At 45.2% G+C, this 22,001-nt stretch overlaps 1 protein-coding gene across 4 annotated transcripts in view; it reads left to right on the top strand.

Moving 5' to 3' along the window:
- Positions 1-22,001, top strand: part of ZNF395 (zinc finger protein 395) — a 39,670-nt gene that overhangs the window by 5,029 nt on the left and 12,640 nt on the right. For 3 of the 4 annotated variants that reach the window (XM_061200737.1, XM_061200739.1, XM_061200740.1), the window contains exons 2-3: positions 18,213-18,459; positions 19,807-20,039. In XM_061200737.1, the coding sequence (XP_061056720.1) occupies positions 18,213-18,459; positions 19,807-20,039 (480 nt within the window). Of the gene's footprint in view, positions 1-526; positions 674-1,737; positions 1,778-18,212; positions 18,460-19,806; positions 20,040-22,001 lie in introns of those variants that run through there. The other variant, XM_061200738.1, reaches the window with a different exon arrangement.

The raw sequence follows: 22,001 nt of genomic DNA, 5'->3' as shown, positions 1-22,001 counted from the left end.
TGACATGGAATCTGAGAACCTTGTGTGCAAATGATTTGTTTTGGGCAGGTGAGCAGCGCTTTCTGAGTTGCTGCCGGCTGGCACTGTGAAATATTTTTCTGATGACTGGAATGGTACTAATTAGAGACGGCTTTGGGCTGTATTCTCTATGGTGAAGCCAATTTCTAGCGACCCCAAGATCTCTCAGGCCTTGCCATTTTCCACTTCAGGCTGACCTGGTTAGCTGGTGGCTCCTGGCACGTATCCTCTGAGAACGATGTCGGGGTAATAACTTGGTGAGATGTGAGTCATGGCCGCCAAGTGCCGCAAGACATTAGATTCTCAGGAGCTTTAGTTCTGTGAGTCAGTAATAAAGGAACGGCAAGGAGAGGGGCTGTGTCACTTCTTATTTCCTTCTTCCTAGGATGGGCCCGGGGGTAGGCCTCCAGGATCCAGAGATTGAGAAGCCAGGATTCGTAATGACCACGGAATAATTGGTTCAAGGTGTGAATGCAAATGACTCCTGGAAATCTAGGCTGATTTGGGACCAGCTGAAATGAATAAGTTCAGATCTCTGTGGTCTGGAGACAGTTTGGTTTACCCTGGGGGTCCATAACCACCTGTGATTCAGAGCCCTTCCCTGGGGGAGCCACAGGTGACAGGGACTGAATAAGAGCCACCCTGCTTTATACAGGTACGCAATCTGATTATTTTAAAATACAGGTTTTGGGGAAAAAAACGTAGAAACTGAAATGCTTTTGCTTAATTGCTTGAAAAAGTGTGCCCTTAGGATGCAGGGATAATCAGAAGTCAGCCAGATCGTATCAAATTAAACCCATTTCCTGTTTTATATGATGGTTACTATATCAGAGAAATGGTGCAGCAGCTATAGTACACTTTGTCTTTAGTAAAGTACTTAACAATTTCTGAAGATATGAAGGTCCATATTAAATAAGTGGTAGAATGTGGGCTGGATGGTGTTATTATTTTAATTTGATTGTCATATGCAAAAACTGTTAATTAGTGGCACCGAGTCAGCCTGGAAAGGGGTCTGAAAATGAGTGCCATAGGGTTCTATTCTTGGCCTTGAGCTGTTCAACATTTATTCCAGTGCCATGGATCAAGATACAGAAGGTATGTTTGTCAGCTTTGTTGATGGCGTAGAGGTGGGAGGAATTGCTTATTTAGTAGATAAACCAAGGTTCAGAGATATCCAGAATAAGGGCCCAAATTTAAAAAAGAAATTCAGTAAGGGATAAATGTAAAGTCTGATTTAGTTTTTAAAATTTGAATTGTAATGTTCATACATTCTGGTAAGATAATTCCACTTCTGGAGACCACATCCAAAATGTAGATGATGCTTTGTGCACAGAGATTATTTAGAGGTTTTTTTTTTTCCTTTTTTTCTTAAACTATAATGGAAAATTGGAAACAACCTAAATATCCAATGGTGCGACTGGGCTGGAAGTAATCCGAAAGTGATTCCACTAATATTCCGTAATAGTGGAATATTATGGCCATTAAAAATAATGTTTAGGAATAATTTTAAAATAACATGGACAGATGTTTCTGCTAAAAGTTAAGGTGCATCTACAATATGATTTCAAATCTTAAAGAAACAAAGTGCATAGAAAATGACTGGAAGGAAATATACTAAAAATTCTAATACCAAAATACTAATATTGGTTACTTCTAAATGGATGAGTTGAGTGACTTTCTTTTTTTACATTTTAAATTTACTATTTGTATTTTTTGTAGTGTGTATGTATATCACAGTGGAAAAAACACTACCATATATGTAAGTATATTTTTTAAAATATACTTTATTTTTTAGACCAGTTTTATGTTTACAGCAAAACTGAGAGGAAGGTGCAGAGAGTTCCCACATACCCCCTGCCCCCTTCACATGCACATCCCCCTACCATCAACATCCCCTACCAGATGGTACATTTGTTGTAACTGATGAACCTACACCGTCATAATCACCCAAAGTCCATGGGTGACATTAGGGTTCACTCTTGGTGCTGTACCTTCTGAGTTTGGACAAATGTACCCACCATTATAGTATCATATAGAGTACTTTCATGTCCCTAAAATCCTCTGTGCTCTGCCTATTCATCCCTCCCTCCCCACAACCTTTGGTAACCAGTAATCCTTTTACTGCCTCCACAGTTTTGCTTTTTCTAGAATGTTATACAGTTGGAATCATACAGTATATAGTCTTTTCAGATTGGCTTCTGTCACTGGGTAATATGCATCTAATCTTCCTCCATGTCTTTTCGTGGCTTGATAACTCATTTCTTTTTAGCACTGAATAATATTCCATTATCTGGATGTCCCACAGTGTATTTATCCATTCAGCTACTGAAGGACGTCCTGGTTGCTTCCAAGTTTTGGCAATCATTATGAATGAAGCTGCTATAGACACCCGTATGCAGGTTTTAGTGTGGACATAAATTTGCAACTCCTTTGGATAAATACCAAGGAGGGCAGTTGCTGGGTCATATGGTAAGAGTGTGTTTAGTTTTGTAAGAAAGCACCAAACTGTCTTCCATAGTGCCTGCACCATTTTGCATTCCTACCAGCAAAGAATGAGAGTTCCTGTTGCTCTATATCCTCACTAGCATTTGGTGTTGTCAGTTATCTGGATTTTGGCCATTCTCTTAAGTGTGTAGTGGTATCTCATTTTAATTTGCATTTCCCTAATGATTTGTGATGACATCTTATGTGCTTTTTTTGTTATCTGTATGTCTTCTTTGGTGAGGTATCTGTTAAGGTCTTTGGCTCCCTTTTTAAAATTGAGTTGTTTGTTTTCTTATTGTTGAGTTTTAAGAGTTCTTTGTATATTAGGGATAACAGTCCTTTATCAGATGTGTCTTTTGCAAATATTTTCTCCCAGCCTGTGGTTTGTCTCTTCATTCTCTTGAACACTGCTATTTTAAAAACATTTTATCGTTCAAGGACAGGATGGGTAAAGGTAGATGATTCATTTAGTGACTAATCTTGAGTATTTACCTGCGTGTGTCAAGCACTGACTGGGTACTGGAGTCAAAAAAAGAAGACTCAGTCCCTGACCTGAAGTTGATGATCTGATTGAAAGGGGGAGACTGACAGGTAAACAGACAAGCACAGTGTAACCCTGGTGGTCCTCCAGGTGCCGAGGAGGGGGCAGATCATGTGGGAAAAAAGTTTTGAGATTGTTCTGTTCATGAGTTAAATGTGAGCCCTGAGTGGGATGAAGCTTTTTAGAAATTGAATCCCATTCATAACTGGATCAGAAATTCATCAATCCAATCACAGGGTCTAGTTTTAATGACCTCTGCTGGTCATGTGACATTCGGACCACTGCGGGGGCCATGATTTAAAAGAAACATGAACAAACAAGGCTTCACCCACAGGAAGGAGACTAGGATGCTGTGGGATCAGGAATGACCGGAGTACATTCATGGGGTGGGTACACAATAGCACTTTTCAAATATTTTCGTGGTTATGAGGTATAGGAAAGAGTCGACTTGTTCATTTCTGCTCTGGTGTTGGAGTATGGCCAATGGATGGAACAACTGCTTTATCCTCTCTAGCTTCAGATTCTTCTTCTGTAGAATGACTGCATTACATGATTCCTTATCCACTGAATGATTACACTGAAGGTGATGAGCTTTAAGGTTCCTTTTAACCCTAAAGACTGGGAGAGCAGATTTCAGTTCCATCAGAAAAGGAATTTTCTAGCTGGCAAGCCTGACCAACAGTGGAAATGTCTGCCCGTGGAGTAGTGAGCTCCCCATCATTGAAGGTATTCAGGTTGGGCTGAATGCTGTGGATTAGGGGTGCTGTAGAAGAGAACAGGAATTAGGCTGGCCTCCAAGGTCCTTTCTAATTCTTGGGTTATTGTGTGACTTGTCAAAGCTGAAAGATAATGTGGAATATGGAATATACCTCTAGTGTGTAGTGCTGGGGTCAAATCATCATTTTAAGCTCTTTAAAAAAATGTTAATAAGTGGGTCCTAACATTTTCAAGAGATCTTCTGGGGTTATTTTAGAAAGGAGGAAGAGAACTATTCCAAGGTGGGTCAGGACTCAGTTTGTGGCCCCAGGGCTGCTGAAAACGGAATTTTGTCTTTAGGAAAAGCAAGAAGGTGGGTGTGGGGTGGAAAATGGCAAATAACAATAAATAAAACAGATTGACATACGGAAGACTAATGTGTTTATTGGCCGGTTGTATTCAGTATAATGAATGAATCAAGATGGGGACCTTTAACTGACTACTGGGTCCTCTGCTTGGCTGCGGAGGATCTGGGAATGTCCTTGACCATCTCCTCCTTCATTTTCTCCACTGCAGATTTATATCACCAGGTGTAGCACGTTAAAAACCATCCCAACATCAGGGACGAGTCTGAACCTTGTGATTGCTCTGTAGGCTTAGTGACAGAGGGAACAAGAGACAGATTTAAAGAAACTTTCGGGTGGGATTTTCCAGGAATGCATATATTTAGTTGCTGTCCGACAGTAAATTTGTGGTTTGAATGAAAATTTTTTTTGTTTTTGCATTTTTATTATTTGTAGCTTACACGTGGAAGTTTAATTTTGCCTAAATTTTACTTAAATATATGGTTTATTTAGAATCCACCCTGATTATTTAAAAATTTTAGATTTTCTTCCTGATATTTTTGGATTACTTCTTTTGCTGTTGGGGACACTGCAAGGGCTGTCACTTAGCAGACATTTCTTAGAGAAACTCCACAAGGAGAACAGAGGTTTATCTCATCTTTTGGAGAAGAACACAAGATTTCTGTCGCCAAGTGATTCATGCCTACATTTTGGCATTTGAAAGAAGTCAGTATTGGGCAAGGAAGTGCTCTCTTCACGTGGAGTAATTTCAGGGTGCACACCTAGGGGGCGTCAGTTTTCGATGTATGTAAAAAATGTAGGCAGAACTTGGTAATTGGAACTAAAGTTGGAAGTCTTTGTGCGCTTGATAAAGGGCCCAGGCCGCCTTTATCTCAGTATCATTTGGACCTCACACAGTGTATGGCACATCATCTGTGCTTGTCGCATTGCTGTGAATCGGCTCCCTGGGCCACAGAACAGTGGGTATGGGAAAAACTTAGGGTATCATACTTTTTTTTTTTTTAAGGCAAAACGTGATAAGAAGTAACAGCTCTCAGCCTTTTTTGTCCTTTGAGTATTGGGAAGCCATAAAACTCTTTTAGTAAAAACAACCACACTCAATGGTTGTTTTTCAAAGTGCAGGGGGAATGAAAAACTCCCTGTCCTCTATTTTTCTTCTGCCGAAAACGAATTGCTCCTGGTGCGCCGTTCTTAAATTCCTGTGTCCTCTATCCATTTTAATCTTGTTATCTATTTTTATGGTGACTGTCGCCATGGTACTTGTGCTCTTTACATAGCACAACAGAGATTTCAGATGTCTGATAGGACAGCTCACAGTCCTGCTGCAGCTAGCAGAGAAACTGTACTGGGGTAGTTTTTTTTGTTTGTTTGTTTGTTTTAAATTGAGGTGTAATTTGCATACAGTGGAATGCTCAGATCTGAATTGTGCTGTTTGATCAGTTCTGACAAATGCATTTCGAGACAGAACATTTCCATTACCTCCGAAGTGTTCCATGTGACCTTTTCCAGTGAATCTTCCCCCGATCGGAAGGACCACAGCTCTGTTTTCTATCACCCTAGGTTAGTTTTGCCTACCCTAGGTCCTTAATATTAGAATTTTGTGTTTCTAAGGACTTTTCACGTAGTGTCTTGAAGAGGTGGAGGTGGAGGAGTGTCTGTGTTTAAAAATCAGCGTTCTGTGTGGTTAGGTGGCCCTGGGGGAGTAAATGATATTTTGGAGCTTTTCTAATGTGGTGGTCAGATTCTTCCTTCTCATTAGCCCACAGGATCTGACTTTATGTTAGAAGTCCTGATTCCCGGATGGAAGAGTCTGAGGCACAGCCGGCTAGGCCTGGTGTGGATTACGTGTGGTTGGGCGAGGGCTGCCATTATTGGCAAGTGCGTGTGTGCGTGTGCATGTGCGTCTGTGTGTGTGTGTGTGTGTGTGTGTGTGTGTGTGTGTGTGTGGTGGAGAGCTGGAACGCTCAACTAGAAGAACTGAAATCGCTCCTTGGACATCCCTTTGAATTACCCAGAAGTCCTCTGACATGCCTTTCTCTTTTTTCTTGCCTCTTCCTTGAACTAGTGTATAAATTGAACGGTCCACAGAGTCACAGAGTTGGGCTTCTAATATTGAAACGAGATCTGTGTTGCAGAGCCCACTGCTTTGTACTGCTGAGCGCTCAGCCTCCTGGGAAGCGTGTGTGAGATTCGAGTAGAAATTGCCCCCAAACACGTGACTGAAATGTACGGAGCAGGGTCAGTTTCTTTCTTTTTTTAAAAAATTACATGGTGAAATGAAATTTTCATTACACAAGTAGTACTTGAACACATTCTCTGTAGGGGGAAAAAAAAATGCAAACCTTCCAGAGCAAACAAAATCTTCCTTGACAACCACTCCTAATCCCAGCCCTTCCCCAGAGGTTAACCACTGTTACAAGTTTGTTGGTATTCTCCAAATGCTTAACATACTTGCATTTATACCTAAAGAACTTAAAAGAAGCTAAGTGCACTCACTACCAGTAGTAGTGTGCTGGCCCCCTCCACCCCACTACATCTCAGGGATGGCTTCCTGTCAGTATGTATAGGTCTTACTGATTTTGTTTAACTCCTGCATAGCCTTCCTTAGAATCACAAGGCTAAACTGTTGGTTGATTTAGCCTAATTGATGGCCATTTAAGTTATTTCCAAATCCTCTGCTGTTACAAATGCTGTTACAATAAACATGGCCGTACATGCCTCTCTGTCATACACGTGAGTGTTTCTCTAGGGTAGATCCTGAGAAAGGGGACTTGCTAGGTAACAGGGTACATTAATTTTAAATCTTAATAAAGACCCATTACAAGGTCAGTTCCAAGCTTAGATTTAATGTAGGCCGGGCATACATGAGGTGGGCTCAGACACGAAGCAACTGTTTTCTAAGAATGGGGCAGGCTTTAGGGTGTGCGAGTGTGTGGCCCCCGTGCTTCAACACGGTTTGGCTGGAAGGGTGGGTGTTGGGAAGGGCTCCGCTGAGCCCCATAGTCAGTTCTGTCTGGCCCCCTGAGGACTTTGGCCTGAGTGTCGGAGGGGAATCACCGGATGGATGAACAGAAGTGGTGGACTCTGGATGGTAAATTCGAAACCCATTTCATTCCCTAGCTGGACATCTTCAACGCATCTGTGATTCTTCTCCGTCTGTCTTTAGAATACGAAGTGTGGCCTCACACTAATTATACAGCACAGATCTATGAATGTCACTCTGGAGCGTATTAAGTGCTTTAATAAACAAGTGCTGGGTGTGGGATGCAGGAGGAGCTCAGCGAGGCCTAAAGCTCTCTAAAGGCAGGGTCTGAAGCTGAGGCTCCGTCATTCTTCGGTTCAGTTCATGGGCAAGAGCCTGCAGGTGTGTCGAGTACCCGCAGATTGTTTAGAACGCTGGTGTTTTGGTTCTGCGGCTCCCCTTGCCCTGGGTTTCTGGTGAGTCGGTGCTGCCCCGTGTGCTGTGTAGGTCTGCATGGGTGAATGTGGATCCAGATCTGGGACCGCTGGAACCCGGGACTGAAGCGTCAGATTTGGGGGGTTGTTCTCGCAGAGGCTGGTCACGCTCTGCCTCGGGGAGGCCTGGCAGTGGGCCTTGAACCGCCCTGGGAAGGGTACCAAGATGGAGATTTCAGCTGGAGGAGGAGGGCAGGGTTGGGACCTGTGTGCTGAGAGCGAGGTGAGAGGCCGGGTCACGTGGGCTCTGCTTTGGGCCACAGGGCAGAGCCGGCCGGCTGGGTGTTGAGCTCTTGAAGCAGGGAGCCCTGGGGTTGGTTCACCGTGGCCAGCTGGCCTCTAAATGGAATATGCTGGATTTCTCGGTTCCCCTGTCTTGCCGAAATCAGTTCTGTTGGGATTTCAGTTAATCAGCGGCTCACCCGTGGTCAACTTCTTGATTCCCTTTAGAGTCAGTAGTTGTATTACTGGTTCGGGTTGAATATCCTTTTGCAACCTCAGTTTCCAGATGCCAGCGGGACACTGGCTCCTGAGCTCTCTGAGTGGCCCACCGTGTCACTTAGCTGTCTACTGCTGGTCTGAAATTGGGGAACAGGGGAGGCAACACATCTGTTGAGATCCTTTCACATGCTGGGCACTGTTCTCATTTTTCACGGTGAGGCAGGAAACTGAGGCTCCGAGGTGGTGGCTTGTTGCCGAAAGTCACGCAGGTCAAGGTGATGGGCTGCCACGAGCCCCTTCCCTGGAGAGGCGTCCTCGGCAGTGTGCCCGGGGTTAGCTTCTCTTGCACGTTCTGTTTCCATTTCGAGGAGCCAGTTTTAGTTGCTCAGGTGTATCCAGCCTTTTTTTCCCCCTCAGCCACAGCATTCCTGGGGGATGGGAAGCATTCCCGTTGGTACTGGGGGAGATGCTCCAATCCCAGGAGATCAGAGCAATCTCCCGGGAGAAGGTGATAGCGTGACAGCGTGAGGAGCCACTGCCATCCTGAGACAGAAAGCCTGTACAGTCAGCCGGGAAGTCAGAAGGGAGGGAAAAGTTGGATTAAAAGTTGATCTGTGGAGGCCTGTTATCGCCCTTCTGGCTAGACACATCTATTCCCTTGGCTGGTCAGCCATCCTGGTCTTGGAATGAATTCTGGCACCCAGCTCTTATTTCAGGTTTTTAAATGTTATCAGCCACTAGAATGTTCTGTCATCCCAACAGCACGTGTTTCTTATCTCGTGACTTATAACTGCCAAGATTACACTTTTATTTCCCACTGGCTGGTTTGGCACCGGTGGCTCCCAGATGAGACTTGGATTCCGGAGGGGTATTTTGGGCACCTTGATCCCTTCCCGTACCTGTTTCTCTTTTCTGGTTTGGTGTCTCTAGTTGGCCCATCCTGTCTGCGTGTGCATAGTTTCTCATCTATAATTTTGCATCTCCCACTCCTGGCCCGGCCCCCGGACCAGGTGGTTCCTTTCTTGGGCACCTGCAGCCCTGTGTGCTCTGATTATCCACCCCTGTAGAGGGCTGCTGCCTTTTTATTACCTATTGATTCCAGCCAGGAAAGTCACCAGGTGGCTCTCACCTTCCCTACAACTGCCGCCCCCCCACTGTCTGTTTATTTAGCATAGTCAGGGAATGTGATTATTCATTCAAATGACTGTTGAGTTCCGAATAGTTTTTCTACTTTAACCACTTCAATGAAAAAATAGAGAGAGCCTGCATTTCTCTGCCTTCAAAGTGGGGAGAACATAAGGGGCCCTCTTCTTGCATCTCGGGGTTGGCACCTCAGGCATCATGATCACAGAGCTTTTCTGGCGTGTGCACCACTCAGGGCCTTACACTAATGGGTCCTGGACCGTTAGGCGTTTTAAATTCTCCCCTCTGTGTTTTATATTTTGGGGGGTGGTTCTTTTATTGCCAGCTTTCCCTTTTCATTACTGTAAGTACCTCTAATAGATCCCTTCTTCCCAATGAAACTCACGCTTTCTTCCTCACAGCGTTCATTGTGAGGATCAGACAAGGCAATGTGAAGGCATTGGGGCTGGGAACTCTGGAGCCCTTCCAGCCCGAGCCCCTGTCCTGCTGCTGGGTCTCCCCTTGAGGGGAAGAGAGAACGAGTCCAGGGAGGGGCCAGGAAAGCTGCAGGCACCCCAGCTGGCTAGCTCGGGCAAATCAGTGGCCTTCTGGAGGAACCTCAGTTTTCTGAGCTATAAAATTGGGATTAAATTGTCCCTCCGTGTTTCCTTGAGTTGCCAGGAGGTCAGAAAAAAAAGGAAGCCTCGAATGTGTGTATCAAAGTGACTGTAAACCCAAATGCCATTCAGGCATTCACTGGCGGTTAACGTTCAGGTTGGAAGCTTACCCTGCAAACTGCTGGAGGGAACTGTCAGTTCTCGGAGGCTTGTTCTCGCGGAGATACTCAGCTCCTGGCTCCCTCCTTCCTGCTGGCTCTGGGTAGGATGCTGAGTCAGCAGTCATGTATCTCCGTGCCTCCTGCGTCTCACATAGTTTTGGTACAGCCAAATCAGGTTTAACCACAGTGCAGGCACCCACATGTATACACATGCATGCGTGCCCCGTGCATGTACGAAAACAGTGCTGGATCATCTCTCCCTCTCACATGGCACGTTCGTAGGCATGCTTTTACTTATCCCTGCTTCCTTATAAAGCATTCTCTACCTGTTTTCAAGAAAACACTGCTATCTTAGAACCGAGTCTGAACACTGAAGCGCTACTAAGATGCTATGACTGTTCTTCATTTTTGGGCGAGCAGCGGGTCTTATTTCTTACAACACATTATTTTTGAAATCTGGGGCTCTCCTCACCTATGGGAATAGCATCTCTTCAAAATCATAAATTTGATGGGATAAGCAAGGGCTTGCCGTCTAAGGGAGACGCAGTCCGTCGGAACTAATAGAAGTAGTTACAGACTGAGCCCTGTGTGCCCAGTACTGTGCTAAGAATTGTCTTGTTTCATACCGAGTAGCGTATGCACGACAGAGCAATGAATAAAGGGCACTGGTGGTTTTGAAAGCAAATGGGGAGCTAGGTGTGAAGGAAGGGGAAGTATAGTTCTGGGCTGAACTGTGAAAATGCTTTCCTTCCCTGCTGGCAGTGCAAACAGAATGGTCTCTTTTACTTGATTGAATGGCTGTTGTGCAGTCAGACCAACAAAAGTATTTGTTGATCAGGGTCATTTGTTATTTGCTGGAGAAAATTCAGTGTAACCAGATCAGGTGACCTATTTCTGTGGCCCATCTGCTGGGATATGAAAATAGCATGGCTATTTGGGGCCCTTATTTTCTCCTTCCATTTTTCTGTTACATCTAGTACTCAGTGATGGGAAGGCTGGACACTCAGTTATAGGAAATGCTGTGGAGAGGATCCAGCCCCGAATGGGGGATGGGCAACCTTTAAGATCCCTGCCAATCCTGATCGTCTAATTTTAATTTTACCGGTAGTCTAAACTATTATACATTGAGGCAGTGTAATCCAGTTTTTTAAAACCTTCAGACATGCCACAACTAAAGATCCTGCACGTGGCAACGAAGATCCTGTGTGTTGCAACTAAGACCCGGCACAGCCAAATAAATAAATAAATAAATAAATATTTTTAAAAAACCAAAAACCTTCAGAAGAAGACAACAGTTAGAATGACCTGAGAATCCAAATGGTCATTCTCTGAACAGCTGATTTAGAAATCTTGGTATTGAATCAATTACTAGTATGCTCAGTGCTGTGATCTTAAGCTCATATCATGAAAACCTAAAATGCATACCACACATTTAAAAAATGGTGTAACAGGACCTGATGTATAACTTGAGAGACCTAGATGTTTTAGTGCAGGCCCTTGGCTACCCTTGGAGGTTTTTCTGTCCAAAGCCAGGCTGGGAGGAAAATCCTCTGGGAAGAAACGGTCAATATATGCTCAGTGAAGTGAATTTGTTTTTTTACTTTTTCTGAAGAAGTCACCCCAGAAGAAAATAAGGCTTAAGAAACTACCAGGCAGCAGTTGGGCGGTGATGGTGGAGTATGACAACTTACCTCTTTCTGCCAAGGTTCAGATGGCAAGGACCACAGACGTATTTGCATATAGTCATCAATATGCTGTGGATGCACATGGCATCTCTCAACAGAGATCGTCCCTGGCCAAGAATTGCTGAAAAATGAATTGTTTTGGACAAATGAATTGTCCTATTCTCCACTGAATTCTGTTATAAAAGATGTGGTGTGCTGCAACAGTTTGACCTTTGCATGAGCTTAGAATGTTGCATTGAAAAAAGAAATTAAGTTAAAACTTTACAGATTTAAAAGAAAATATTAGGGACTTCCCTGGTGGCGCAGTGGTTAAGAATCCGCCCGCCAATGCAGGGGACACGGATTCGAGCCCTGGTCCAGGAAGATCCCACGTGCCGTGGAACCACTAAGCCAGTGCGCCACAACTACTGAGCCCGCATGCCACAACTACTGAAGCCCGTGCGCCTAGAGCCCGTGCTCCGCAACAAGAGAAGCCACTGCAATGAGAAGCCCACGTGCCACAACTAGAGGAAGCCCGCACACAGCAACGAAGACCCAATGCAGACATAAGTAAATAAATAAAATTAAAAAGAAAACATTAGCAACTTTCTGATAAAAGATTAAGAATGATATGCAAAATATTAGCCAAAGAACCCAAAACTCAAATCGATGTTCTGTGCAGTGGTTACCAGGGGAGATCATAGAGTAGAAAGCTGAGGGTTAGTGGAGAACCTGAAACTCTTGGAAGAGGAGTAATGCCCGGCACCTTGGTCCCTAAATTGTTCATTAGAGAGGCAGCAAAGCACCCATGCTTCGGCAAATGGGAGTCTTACTCCAAACTTCACCCTCCTTAACGACAAAAAAAAACAAAACACCACCACCAAAAACCCCATTAGTTGTGTAATGCATCAGTTTGACTTTATGACCTGTGTCCTGGAAGTGCTACTCGGTGACGTCATGGCCTGTTGCCACAGGAGGTAGGAGAGAGCACCCGTTGAGCGTGAGCACATGCGCGCGTGCACACACATGGATGTGCTGACACCTGGGATTGTCCGGCAACAGTGACATGTCAAATGGCAATTTGCAACTTAGAACCACAGAGAGGGTTTGTTTTCCTATTCTGTCTGTCCCAGTTATTTAACTGAGTGCAGATGTCCTCATTAAGGGCTATTAGCGCATCAGAAGATGTTTGCTGAGCCTGGAAAAGGGCTAACCCCTTTTACAGGGACCAAAATCCATCTTCTCGGGTAGCCAGCCCCTCCCTGTGGGTGACAGTGGTGTGGTGAGAAGCAAAGGGGACTCGGGATATCTTAAAACTGTACATCAGCCAGGAAGTCTTTTTTAGCATGAGTCTATGTTTCGGTCAAGGACTTACGTAAGTCGAGAATGTACCATTGTAAAGCTGGATTTGACTATGTGTTGAAACACTGTTATTGTTACCCTGAAGTAGATGTTTCTTGATTTCTCTTTGCCGTACCAGAACCATATGGCAAGTTAGGGGCTGGCTGGTTATTATGGACCATCAATAGCTCCCAAGAAAGAAACCAATAGGGGGGTGAGTTGAAAGTAGAGATCAGGGAAGAAAGATGTGAAGGAAGCGGTGGTTACATTGGTAGAAACATGCTGGGAGGGGGTTGGGACCCTCGAGCTAAGGTATAAAGTAACAGGCCGTCCTGGAAAGTCCCTCTAGAGTCCAGATTACTCTGGATCCTCTTCCTGCCTGCATGGCAGACCTCTGTAGGTGCTTGAATTCACTTCCGAATCCCCGAAGGACTTGAGGGATGGTGTTATCTGTTGAGCCATGTTCCTAATGTAATGCTGATCAACACACCTGGCCATCCTGCCCAGCCTACATTTAGTCTAGATTCATGTTTTTTCACTTCCATGCTATCAATCTGCAGTATAAATTTGGCTAAGATTTCCCTTAACTTTTGGGATTGATTACATTATCTCTCTGCACCCTCTCAGAGGGCAATATTGTGTATAAAGGTCTTCCCAAACCGCTAAATGATTAACAGTGACCTGGACTGTTGAACAAGGTTGGAGGAAAGCATTGACCTTTATTTTGTAGGTGGGAGGCTAAGATGCAGGTGGAGAATGGGTTTTCAAGGAAAGAAAAAGCGCACAAGGAGACTTGCAGGATTGGGAGCTGGTTTTTTGTTTGTTTGTTTTGCTTTTGCTTTTTTTTTTTTTTTCCTGTAGAGGTTCACTGACATAGGGGAAAAAAATACCATGTAGATGAAAAGCAACTTGAGTGTTTTATTTTGAGAGATCTCACACCTATTGGAATAATGGTATTTGACATTGACACCAGATAGACATGAGTTCAGTCCCTCGTGGCTGCCTTTCCTGGTTGTGTAGCCTTGGCAACCTAACCTCTCAGTGGCTCAGTTTTCTCATCAGAAATAAAAGACCATATGTTTATATTAAGTCGCTCTGAAGATTAAATTAGATACAATTTGCGAAAGCTGGTGCTATTAGGCATTTAATAAAGGCAGTTTCCCTTCCTTCTTTCTCTTCTGCTTTTAAAAATTAAGATTTGGGCGCACTATAAATAAATAAAAGGTGTTTCAGGGTGGAATTCAGGCCAGTTAAAGGTGAAAGGCCAGAGAACGCATGTGGGAAGAAGCCGGAAGTGGGCAGGTTCACCAACTGTGCAAATCCAGCAGGTTTTGGAAGCTGCAGCTTCACAAACCAAGTAAAAAGCGTTCTTTACATTTTAAAAAAAAAAGACTTAACAAAAACATCGTCAGAGTCTGTTAGCCAAATATTTCAGGCTCCGTCTGGAAGCCCAGGAATTTTGGAAATACTACCCTTTCTTCATTTTCAGTGGTAGAAACCTCAAACTTCCTGCTGTGGAAAGTGGGGGTGGCCACTGTGTTTTTTTCTTTCTTTCTTTTTTTTTTTTTTGGGGTCAAGAGCAGGATTGTTTCTTTCTCTGGATGGATGCTGCCATCTGATGTCTCTAAGTGGCACTGTGGCTTCACTTCTAGCTCAGCGACATTAAACTGAGGGTTAGAGGTTCTTGTTTCTGGCTTGAGGCTTCGAGGATGGTGGTAGGTGACTGAGTTTTTAAACGCAAATTAGCACCAAATTAGCTTGGACATTTTTTTGGTAGTGGTAAAGAATTTACTCCTTACGTTTTTATTCCTTTTGATGACATACATAGTAAAGCTTTCCAATAGAGTGTAACTAAATATAAAGTCACCAGACACCTAGAGAGGAACTCTGTAGGATGCTGTGATTTTGACCTTTTTCTTATCTCTTTGCTTTCTAGGGAATTCATGGTGGAGATACCATACTCTCTGATTCTAGCCCTTGAAGCTCTGAGTAAAACACTGATAAAAATGTGCCAAACCCTTTTCCTCTATACTTGCGACTTTATTCTTATCTTTTAAGCTTATTTTTACCCTTCACGTTTTGTTATTGTGGAGATGTTTGCTGAGCATACTTTCCTGGCATGGTTGGGAAGGAGGCCAGGAATCGGGAGATGTGAAGATGGCATGGGACCCAAACAAATCCCCGAGGTACTTCTGGACAAGGGTGAAAAAGTAAAGAAGGTTTATGGAACTATTCAAAGAAAGTCTGAACCTGTAGCTGTGGTGCAGTTTTCTCCTGGCGTGGGTGCGGCCAGGGGCAGAGGGGTGGGAGGGAGGAGAAAGGCTGCTGGAACAGTCTCTGGGAATGCCAAGCTTAATAGACAGGGGTGGAGTTAGCCTGATGGGCATTCCAGGTAGGGAAATGGTGTTGGTATTGAGTCCGTGAAAATCCTAGTATTTTACACCTGCCACAGCACCAGGGATATGCTCTGTACAAATCAGTTCCTCGGCTAAATACTGACTGGAGAAGTGAGTTAAGAGGGAACAGAGGACCTGGGGCAGCAGAGATTCGGAGTGTGCTAGGGTACCCGGAGGGAATGAGCCGCAGGATGGCTGAGGAGCCACGAGTGCTCTGGAGAAGGGGCAGCGTGAGTTCGCAGGGTGCCAGGTCTGATTCTTCCCCTTCTGCCAGCAGACCCAGCAGGCCTGGGAGCAGCTGTGCCCCGTGGTAACGATCCACCCCTTGAGCCCTGTGCGGATGCGAGGGATTCTGGTTTCTGGGGGTGAAGGGACTGCAAAGTTCTGACCTGTTGTTGGGTGACCAGTGGAAGTCAGTTCTTGGAGAGGAGTTGGTGGGAATGAAGCTGCTGAGAAGGGCAGCCAGTAACCTGAGGACCGGGAAGGGGAACCAGGAAGGAGGGTATGCCTGGGGCTGTGAGCACAAAGCTTGACCCTCTGGTGCTGGGCAGTACCTTGTGACCCAGGTCACGACATGGACAGCAGAGATGGAAGTCAGTGGAGTCCAAGGAGGTGAGAATAGGGAAGTAGAGGCCATAGGTCATGGGCCCCAGGCAGAGGGTATTTGGAAAGAGGAGGGGGAGTGTGGTGTTGTCCTAAAAAAAACACAGACTTTGAAGTCAGTAGGTCCTGACGGGCCCTGATTTGGCCTTTTACCCTGACCTTGGTCAAGTCTTTTAATCTCTCTGGGTCTTTGTTTTTTTGAGAACAGAATAAGGATGGACGCTAATGGTACCTGTGGAATGAGAGAATGCCAGTACCACACTTAGAGTCTAGCACATAGGAAATGCTCTTCAGTGTTAGGTATGGATACCGTGTCTACACATAAATGAGGTGTTAAGAGGTGAGCTGTCCAAATAACCTGGGGGTTACATCTTATTACCTAATGGGGGAAAAAGGGATTATTCATCATCTTTTTAAGAACATGAAAGGTTAGTCTAATACAGAATTATTTAGAAGCCTGTGTCCAGAGGGCTTCTACTGGAACGTTCTCATTGCTCCTTGAAGGTTGATAAGGGGAGTATTAGCATTTTGACTTACAGATAAGGAAACAGGCTCTGAGCGGGGTCCACAGTGCGGCCTGAGGCAGATCTACCGTGTCTTCCCTGCATCCTGCTTAGCAGGGAGGCTGTGGATCAGGGCTGGGATTTCCCAAGAGCAAGCTCTGTTGACTGTTTTGAATCTCTGAGGTCCCATGAGATTGACTTCCTCTTTTCTGGAATGGTGAAGGCACCTGAAGGTCAAGGGGTGTCCCCCGCCCCCCCCTGCCCTGGGGCTTATAGAGTATCGGCTGGTTAGAACCCCGCCTCTCAGGCAGGAGGATTTTGACTAAAGGAGCATCACACCAAGCTTTCTGGTGTTGTCTCCTTCCTAGCTCTTCTTCCCTATAAAATGCAGAGGACAGCGCTCCCCAGTGCCCTGCTTTCTGGAGTAGTATACGTGGGGGTGAGCTGATGCCTCTGAGCACGCAGAAATGATGTGTGCGGTTTCCAGAGCAGCTTCTGTCCATCGTGGGGTGACCGTGCAGAGGCCTGGAACGGTTCTCCGTGGTCCATGTCAGGGCTGTGGTCCTGCGTTTCCATCAGCCCTGAATGCTCGAGTGGCCTAAGCCCGGAGCCTGTCGGGGGCAGGGTGCAGGCAGCTGGGAGGCGCTGAGAAGACCTGGGTTTGGAGTCAGGAGACCAGATCTCGTTCAGGCCCTGACACCAACTACCTGTACCGCCAGGAATAAGTCGCTTAAGCTCCCCACATGAGTTCCCTCAAGTGGAAAACAAGGATAGTTAGCACGACTCACTTCTGTGGCTGTTGGCAACTTTGAAGCCAGCTGAGCTTGAGAATCTGAGTGTCTGACAGACCCCCTCCCGCTCTGACTTAGTGCTGTGGTAATAGCATCCTGACCCGGGAAGCGGACGTTGGTGTGTGTGCTGAGATGCTCCCTGCGGGCAGAGCAGTTTCAGCAACACAACCCTGGTACAGCCCTCAGGAAGAAGAATAAGGAATTTGTTAAATTTGCAGTGATGCATCCGCCTCAGAAAACACTGTGTGACTTATAAAAGTAAGATTGTAGAATAACATTTAGTGATGCAGTATAACCCACACAGGATAAGGGTAAATTCAGTTTACCAAACCATGATCCCATTTTTGTAGAAATAGAAATATATAAATCTATGTGTAGCGGACTTCCCTGGTGGCACAGGGGTTAAGAATCCACCTGCCAATGCAGGGGACACGGGTTCAAGCCCTGGTCCGGGAAGATCCCACATGCCGCGGAGCAACTAAGCCTGTGCGCCACAACTGCTGAGCCTGCGCTCTAGAGCCCGCGAGCCACAACTACTGAGCCCACGTGCCGCAACTACTGAAGCCCACGTGCCTAGAGCCCGTGCTCCACAACAAGAGAAGGCACCGCAGTGAGAAGCCCGCGCTCCGCAACAAAGAGTAGCCCCTGCTCGCCGCAACTAGAGAAAGCCCGCGCACAGCAAAGAAGACCCAATGCAGCCAAAAATAAATACATAAATAAATTTATTTTTAAAAAAATCTATGTGTAGAAGAAAGCTTGGAATGCTGTATAGGAAACATGGGTATCTCTGGGAGGCTGCTTCTTGAGGGATTTGTTTTTCTTTGTGCTTATCAGTATATTCTAAATGTCCTACTAGTAACAGGTATTACTTTTGTAAAAAGAAAAAAGTTGTAAAAGTTACTTTAAAATGTTTCATCCTTTTTAACGGACACTCACGGGTTCCGTCTGTGTGTACGGCTTCCTGATGCCTCCAGATACGGGATAAAGGACTCTGTGTCCCCTTTGCCTTCCAGGAAAGGCAGCAGCATGGCCAGCGTTCTGTCCCGGCGCCTTGGCAAGAGGTCCCTCCTGGGCGCCCGGGTGTTGGGGCCACCCGGGGCTGCCCCACCCTTGGAGCCTCAGGCAGAGCTGCTTGAGGGGGCGGCTCCCCAGCCCTTCCTTGCCTCTAAGGACACGTCCTGCCAGGAGCAGCCCAAGGAACTCCTCAAGGCTCCAGGCACCTCAGGCCTCCAGCAGGTGGCCTTTCAGCCTGGGCAGAAGGTAGGTTGATCCCCGAGTGGACAAATGTCCGATCTCCCCAGGCTTGCGTCTGGCGGCCCAGTGGTGCCCTGAGTGAAACTCTCTGGGCACTGGCTTTAGCATAGACCTTTTCCCTGCAGTCATATGAGCCCTTGGGCAGCAGGCTTCTCAAGGGAATGAGCAGACCCAGGGCTCCTCCACGACAGTTCTGGGCTCAGGCCTGTTCAGAACCTCAGTTCAAAGCATGGCCAGAGCTGTTTCTCTTAATCTGTCTCAGTTTGCAACTTTACAAAAACAAGGGAAAGAATCTCAGACTTACAGGAGACAGATAAGATTGCATCTTTGAATTACCTTTAGATATTTTCAAGAGATGAAGGTGTTTGTTTAGTTAGAATGCCATTTGGAGTCCCTTTTCCAGTGTTTCCTCCCCTGTGGCAGGGCTCAGGCATCACCTGTGCCTGATATTGTCACTAGATCCAGATGCATGGGCTTCTCTTTCATTGCCTTCTCAAGAGCTGATAATAGAGGCTCTGCTTTCTGCCTCTGTTTCAAGGCTTGTGTCGTCCAGACATCTCTTCCCATGAGGTGAGGCCACCAGGCAACTGCTAGGCACCCTTGAAAGCAGTCAGCCTACTTCTTCACCACTACCATCTTGCTCCCAGGTAGACTCAGGATTCTCTGAAGGGAGAAATGCAGGGTGTGAGCAATTCGAGGCAATAGTTGGGGACCAGCAGATATGTAGGACTTCAGAGGCTAGTCAGGGCAAGAAATCAGGAGGAGGGACACAGATTCCAAATTCGTTTGATTTGAGAATTTAATCCGTTTACATTTAAAGTAATTAGTGATAGGTAAGGACTTGGTATTGCTATCTTGTTAACTGTTTTCTGACTGGTTTGTAATTCCTTTGTTTCTTTCTTCTTCTCTTGCTGTCTTTTTTTTGGTGATTTGTTGATTTTTTTTTTTTTGGAGTCCTGTGCATTGATTTATCTTTTGTGTATCTCCTAGAGGTTTTTCCTTTGTGGTTACCATGAGGCTTACAGAAAACATCCTATAGTTATAACAGTCTATTTTAAGATGATAACAACTTTAATTGCATATAGACTCCAAGTTAAAAAAAAAATCCCAGAAACTGACACATTTGCTCTCTCCATCTAGAGAATTTATAAGGATTTGTTTTGGGAAGAACCAATCCACTGTAGCTAGTCTGGGTGTTCAGGTGGGAAGCAGGTACCTGGGAGCATCTGCTTGAATTAAAGATGAGTCAGAGCATGCAGTTTGTGGCATACGGCTCCTGGCTCCCAGAACTTGGGACATACGGAGTGAGAACTCCCAAGTGCTGACCACTGTTTGCTGATTTTCTCTCCCCAGGTTTGTGTGTGGTACGGGGGTCAAGAGTGTACAGGACTGGTGGAGCGGCATAGTTGGGCAGAGGATAAGGTGACTGTCTGGCTGTTGGACCAGAAGTTACAAATCTGCTGCAAAGTGGAGGAGGTGTGGCCGGCCGAGCTACAGAGTCCCATCCCCCAGGCGCCACCTCCCGAGCAGGGAACCCAGGCGCCAGCCTACAGGCCTGTCTCCAGGAACATTGATGTCCCAAAGAGGTTTGTGTGACAGAACCTGGGCTCTGAAAGACACATGGGTGGTGAGGTATGGGGTTTTGGGATGCCTTGTGTTGGGGAAGGAATGTGGAACTACCAGGTGTCTAGTTGTCAAGATATCGGACAAATGAGATACAGTGAGAGGGCATCCTTTTGAAAAGACCCAGAAGGGCGTCTTTTCTTCCCTGTAACTCTGTTATGGGTGATATAGCTTTGTCTGGCTAAGGGCTATTTTTTTCCCCTTTCATGCTCAAACTAAAATTAGGTCTTAGTTTTTCATGATGAGAGAGAAAAAAATGGCTTAGATCAGGAGTCAGCAAACGTGTTCAGAATGGGCCAGAGAGTAAATAACGTAGGCTTTGTGGGCCAAATGGTCTCTGTCACAGCTGCTCTGCTTGGCTGTGGTCACGCGAAATCAGCCACAGATAGTATGTAAACAGGCGGGCGTGTTGTGCCCCAATAAAACCTTACTTACGGACACTCAGATTTCAATTTCATGTCATTTCCATGTGTCATGTCAAGAAGGAATATTCTTCTTTCGATTTTTAAAACCATTTAAAAATTGTTAAGCCATTCTTAGCTTGTGAGCCAGGCTAAAACAGGCGGAAGGCTCAGTCTAGAGATTGCAGACCCCTGGCTAGATATTTAAAACTATTGACGTTGAATGAAGAATGCTTACTTTGCTTTAGAATTTTTTTTTTAAATTATTTTTACTTTTCTGGCCACACCGCACAGTATGCAGGATCTTAGCTCCCGACCAGGGATTGAACCTATGCCCCCTGCAGTGGAAGCGCAGTCTTAACCACTGGACCCGCCAGGGAAGTCCCTGCTTTAGAATTTTATGACATGATTTTTTTCCCTGAGAATATATATATTCTAATTTCTATATTATATACTTTATGCACATTGATATTTTAAGATTAAAAAAGAAAATCTGCCAATGAGATTCTTTTTTTTTTTTTAATAAATTTACCAATTTTTATTTATTATTTTTCGCTGTGTTGGGTCTTTGTTGCTGCATGCGGGCTTTCTCTAGTTGCAGCGAGCAGGCGCTACTCTGTTGCGGTGCGCGGGCTTCTTATTGCAGTGGCTTCTCTTGTTGCGGAGCACGGGCTCTAGGCATGTGGGCTTCAGTAGTTGTGGCACGCAGGCTCAGTAGTTGTGGCTCGCGGGCTCTAGAGCTCAGGCTCAGTAGTTGTGGCGCACGGGCTTAGTTGCTCCGCGGCATGTGGGATCTTCCCGGACCAGGGCTCGAACCGGTGTCCCCTGCATTGGCAGGTGGATTCTTAACCACTGCGCCACCAGGGAAGCCCCTGCCAATGAGATTCTCGTATACAGGATGTGTAAGCAGTTGAGCCCTGCCCCCCGCCCCATCTGTGTTTGTCTGTGAGTATTACTGTTATTGACAGTACACCCTGTGTCTTGAGACCAGACCAGAGCAACAACATTTGTGATTGTCAATTCAATGGAATACTGGCAAAGAATTTGTCTTTCTATTCTGTGGAAATAAAAATACAAATAATCATATAAAAAGGGGGATGCTGACGCATTTAATACATTACTAGTTTTCGTTTAGCTGCTTCAAGCCCAGTTGTATATTTTAGTGGATCTGAATTGTAAAGAATGAATTCTATAATACAGTCCTTTGAAATAGAGGAGCCACCTAGAAATTTATTTCAGACTGACTTCATACTTTAGCATTAACTTACAGATAGCTTTAATTTTATTTCCAAATAATATAACTTTATATGGATTTAAAAAATTATGTGTAAAATTTTATAGAACTCTGCTGTTTACAGCATTGAGATTTGCACTGGAAGATTTATTTTAGTATTTCTGGGTTTTTTGCTCATTGGCTTATGTACCAGGTTCTGTTCACATTCAGAAGCTATCACAATACCTCATCATTAATCTTGGGGGGAGGGGAAGGAATTGGTTAGTGTAATTGTTCCCTCTTAAATTTAA

The sequence above is a fragment of the Eubalaena glacialis genome, chromosome 9 (genome assembly GCF_028564815.1).
Source record: "Eubalaena glacialis isolate mEubGla1 chromosome 9, mEubGla1.1.hap2.+ XY, whole genome shotgun sequence".
NCBI lineage: Eukaryota > Metazoa > Chordata > Mammalia > Artiodactyla > Balaenidae > Eubalaena > Eubalaena glacialis.
This window is presented reverse-complemented; position numbering and strand designations above follow the sequence as displayed.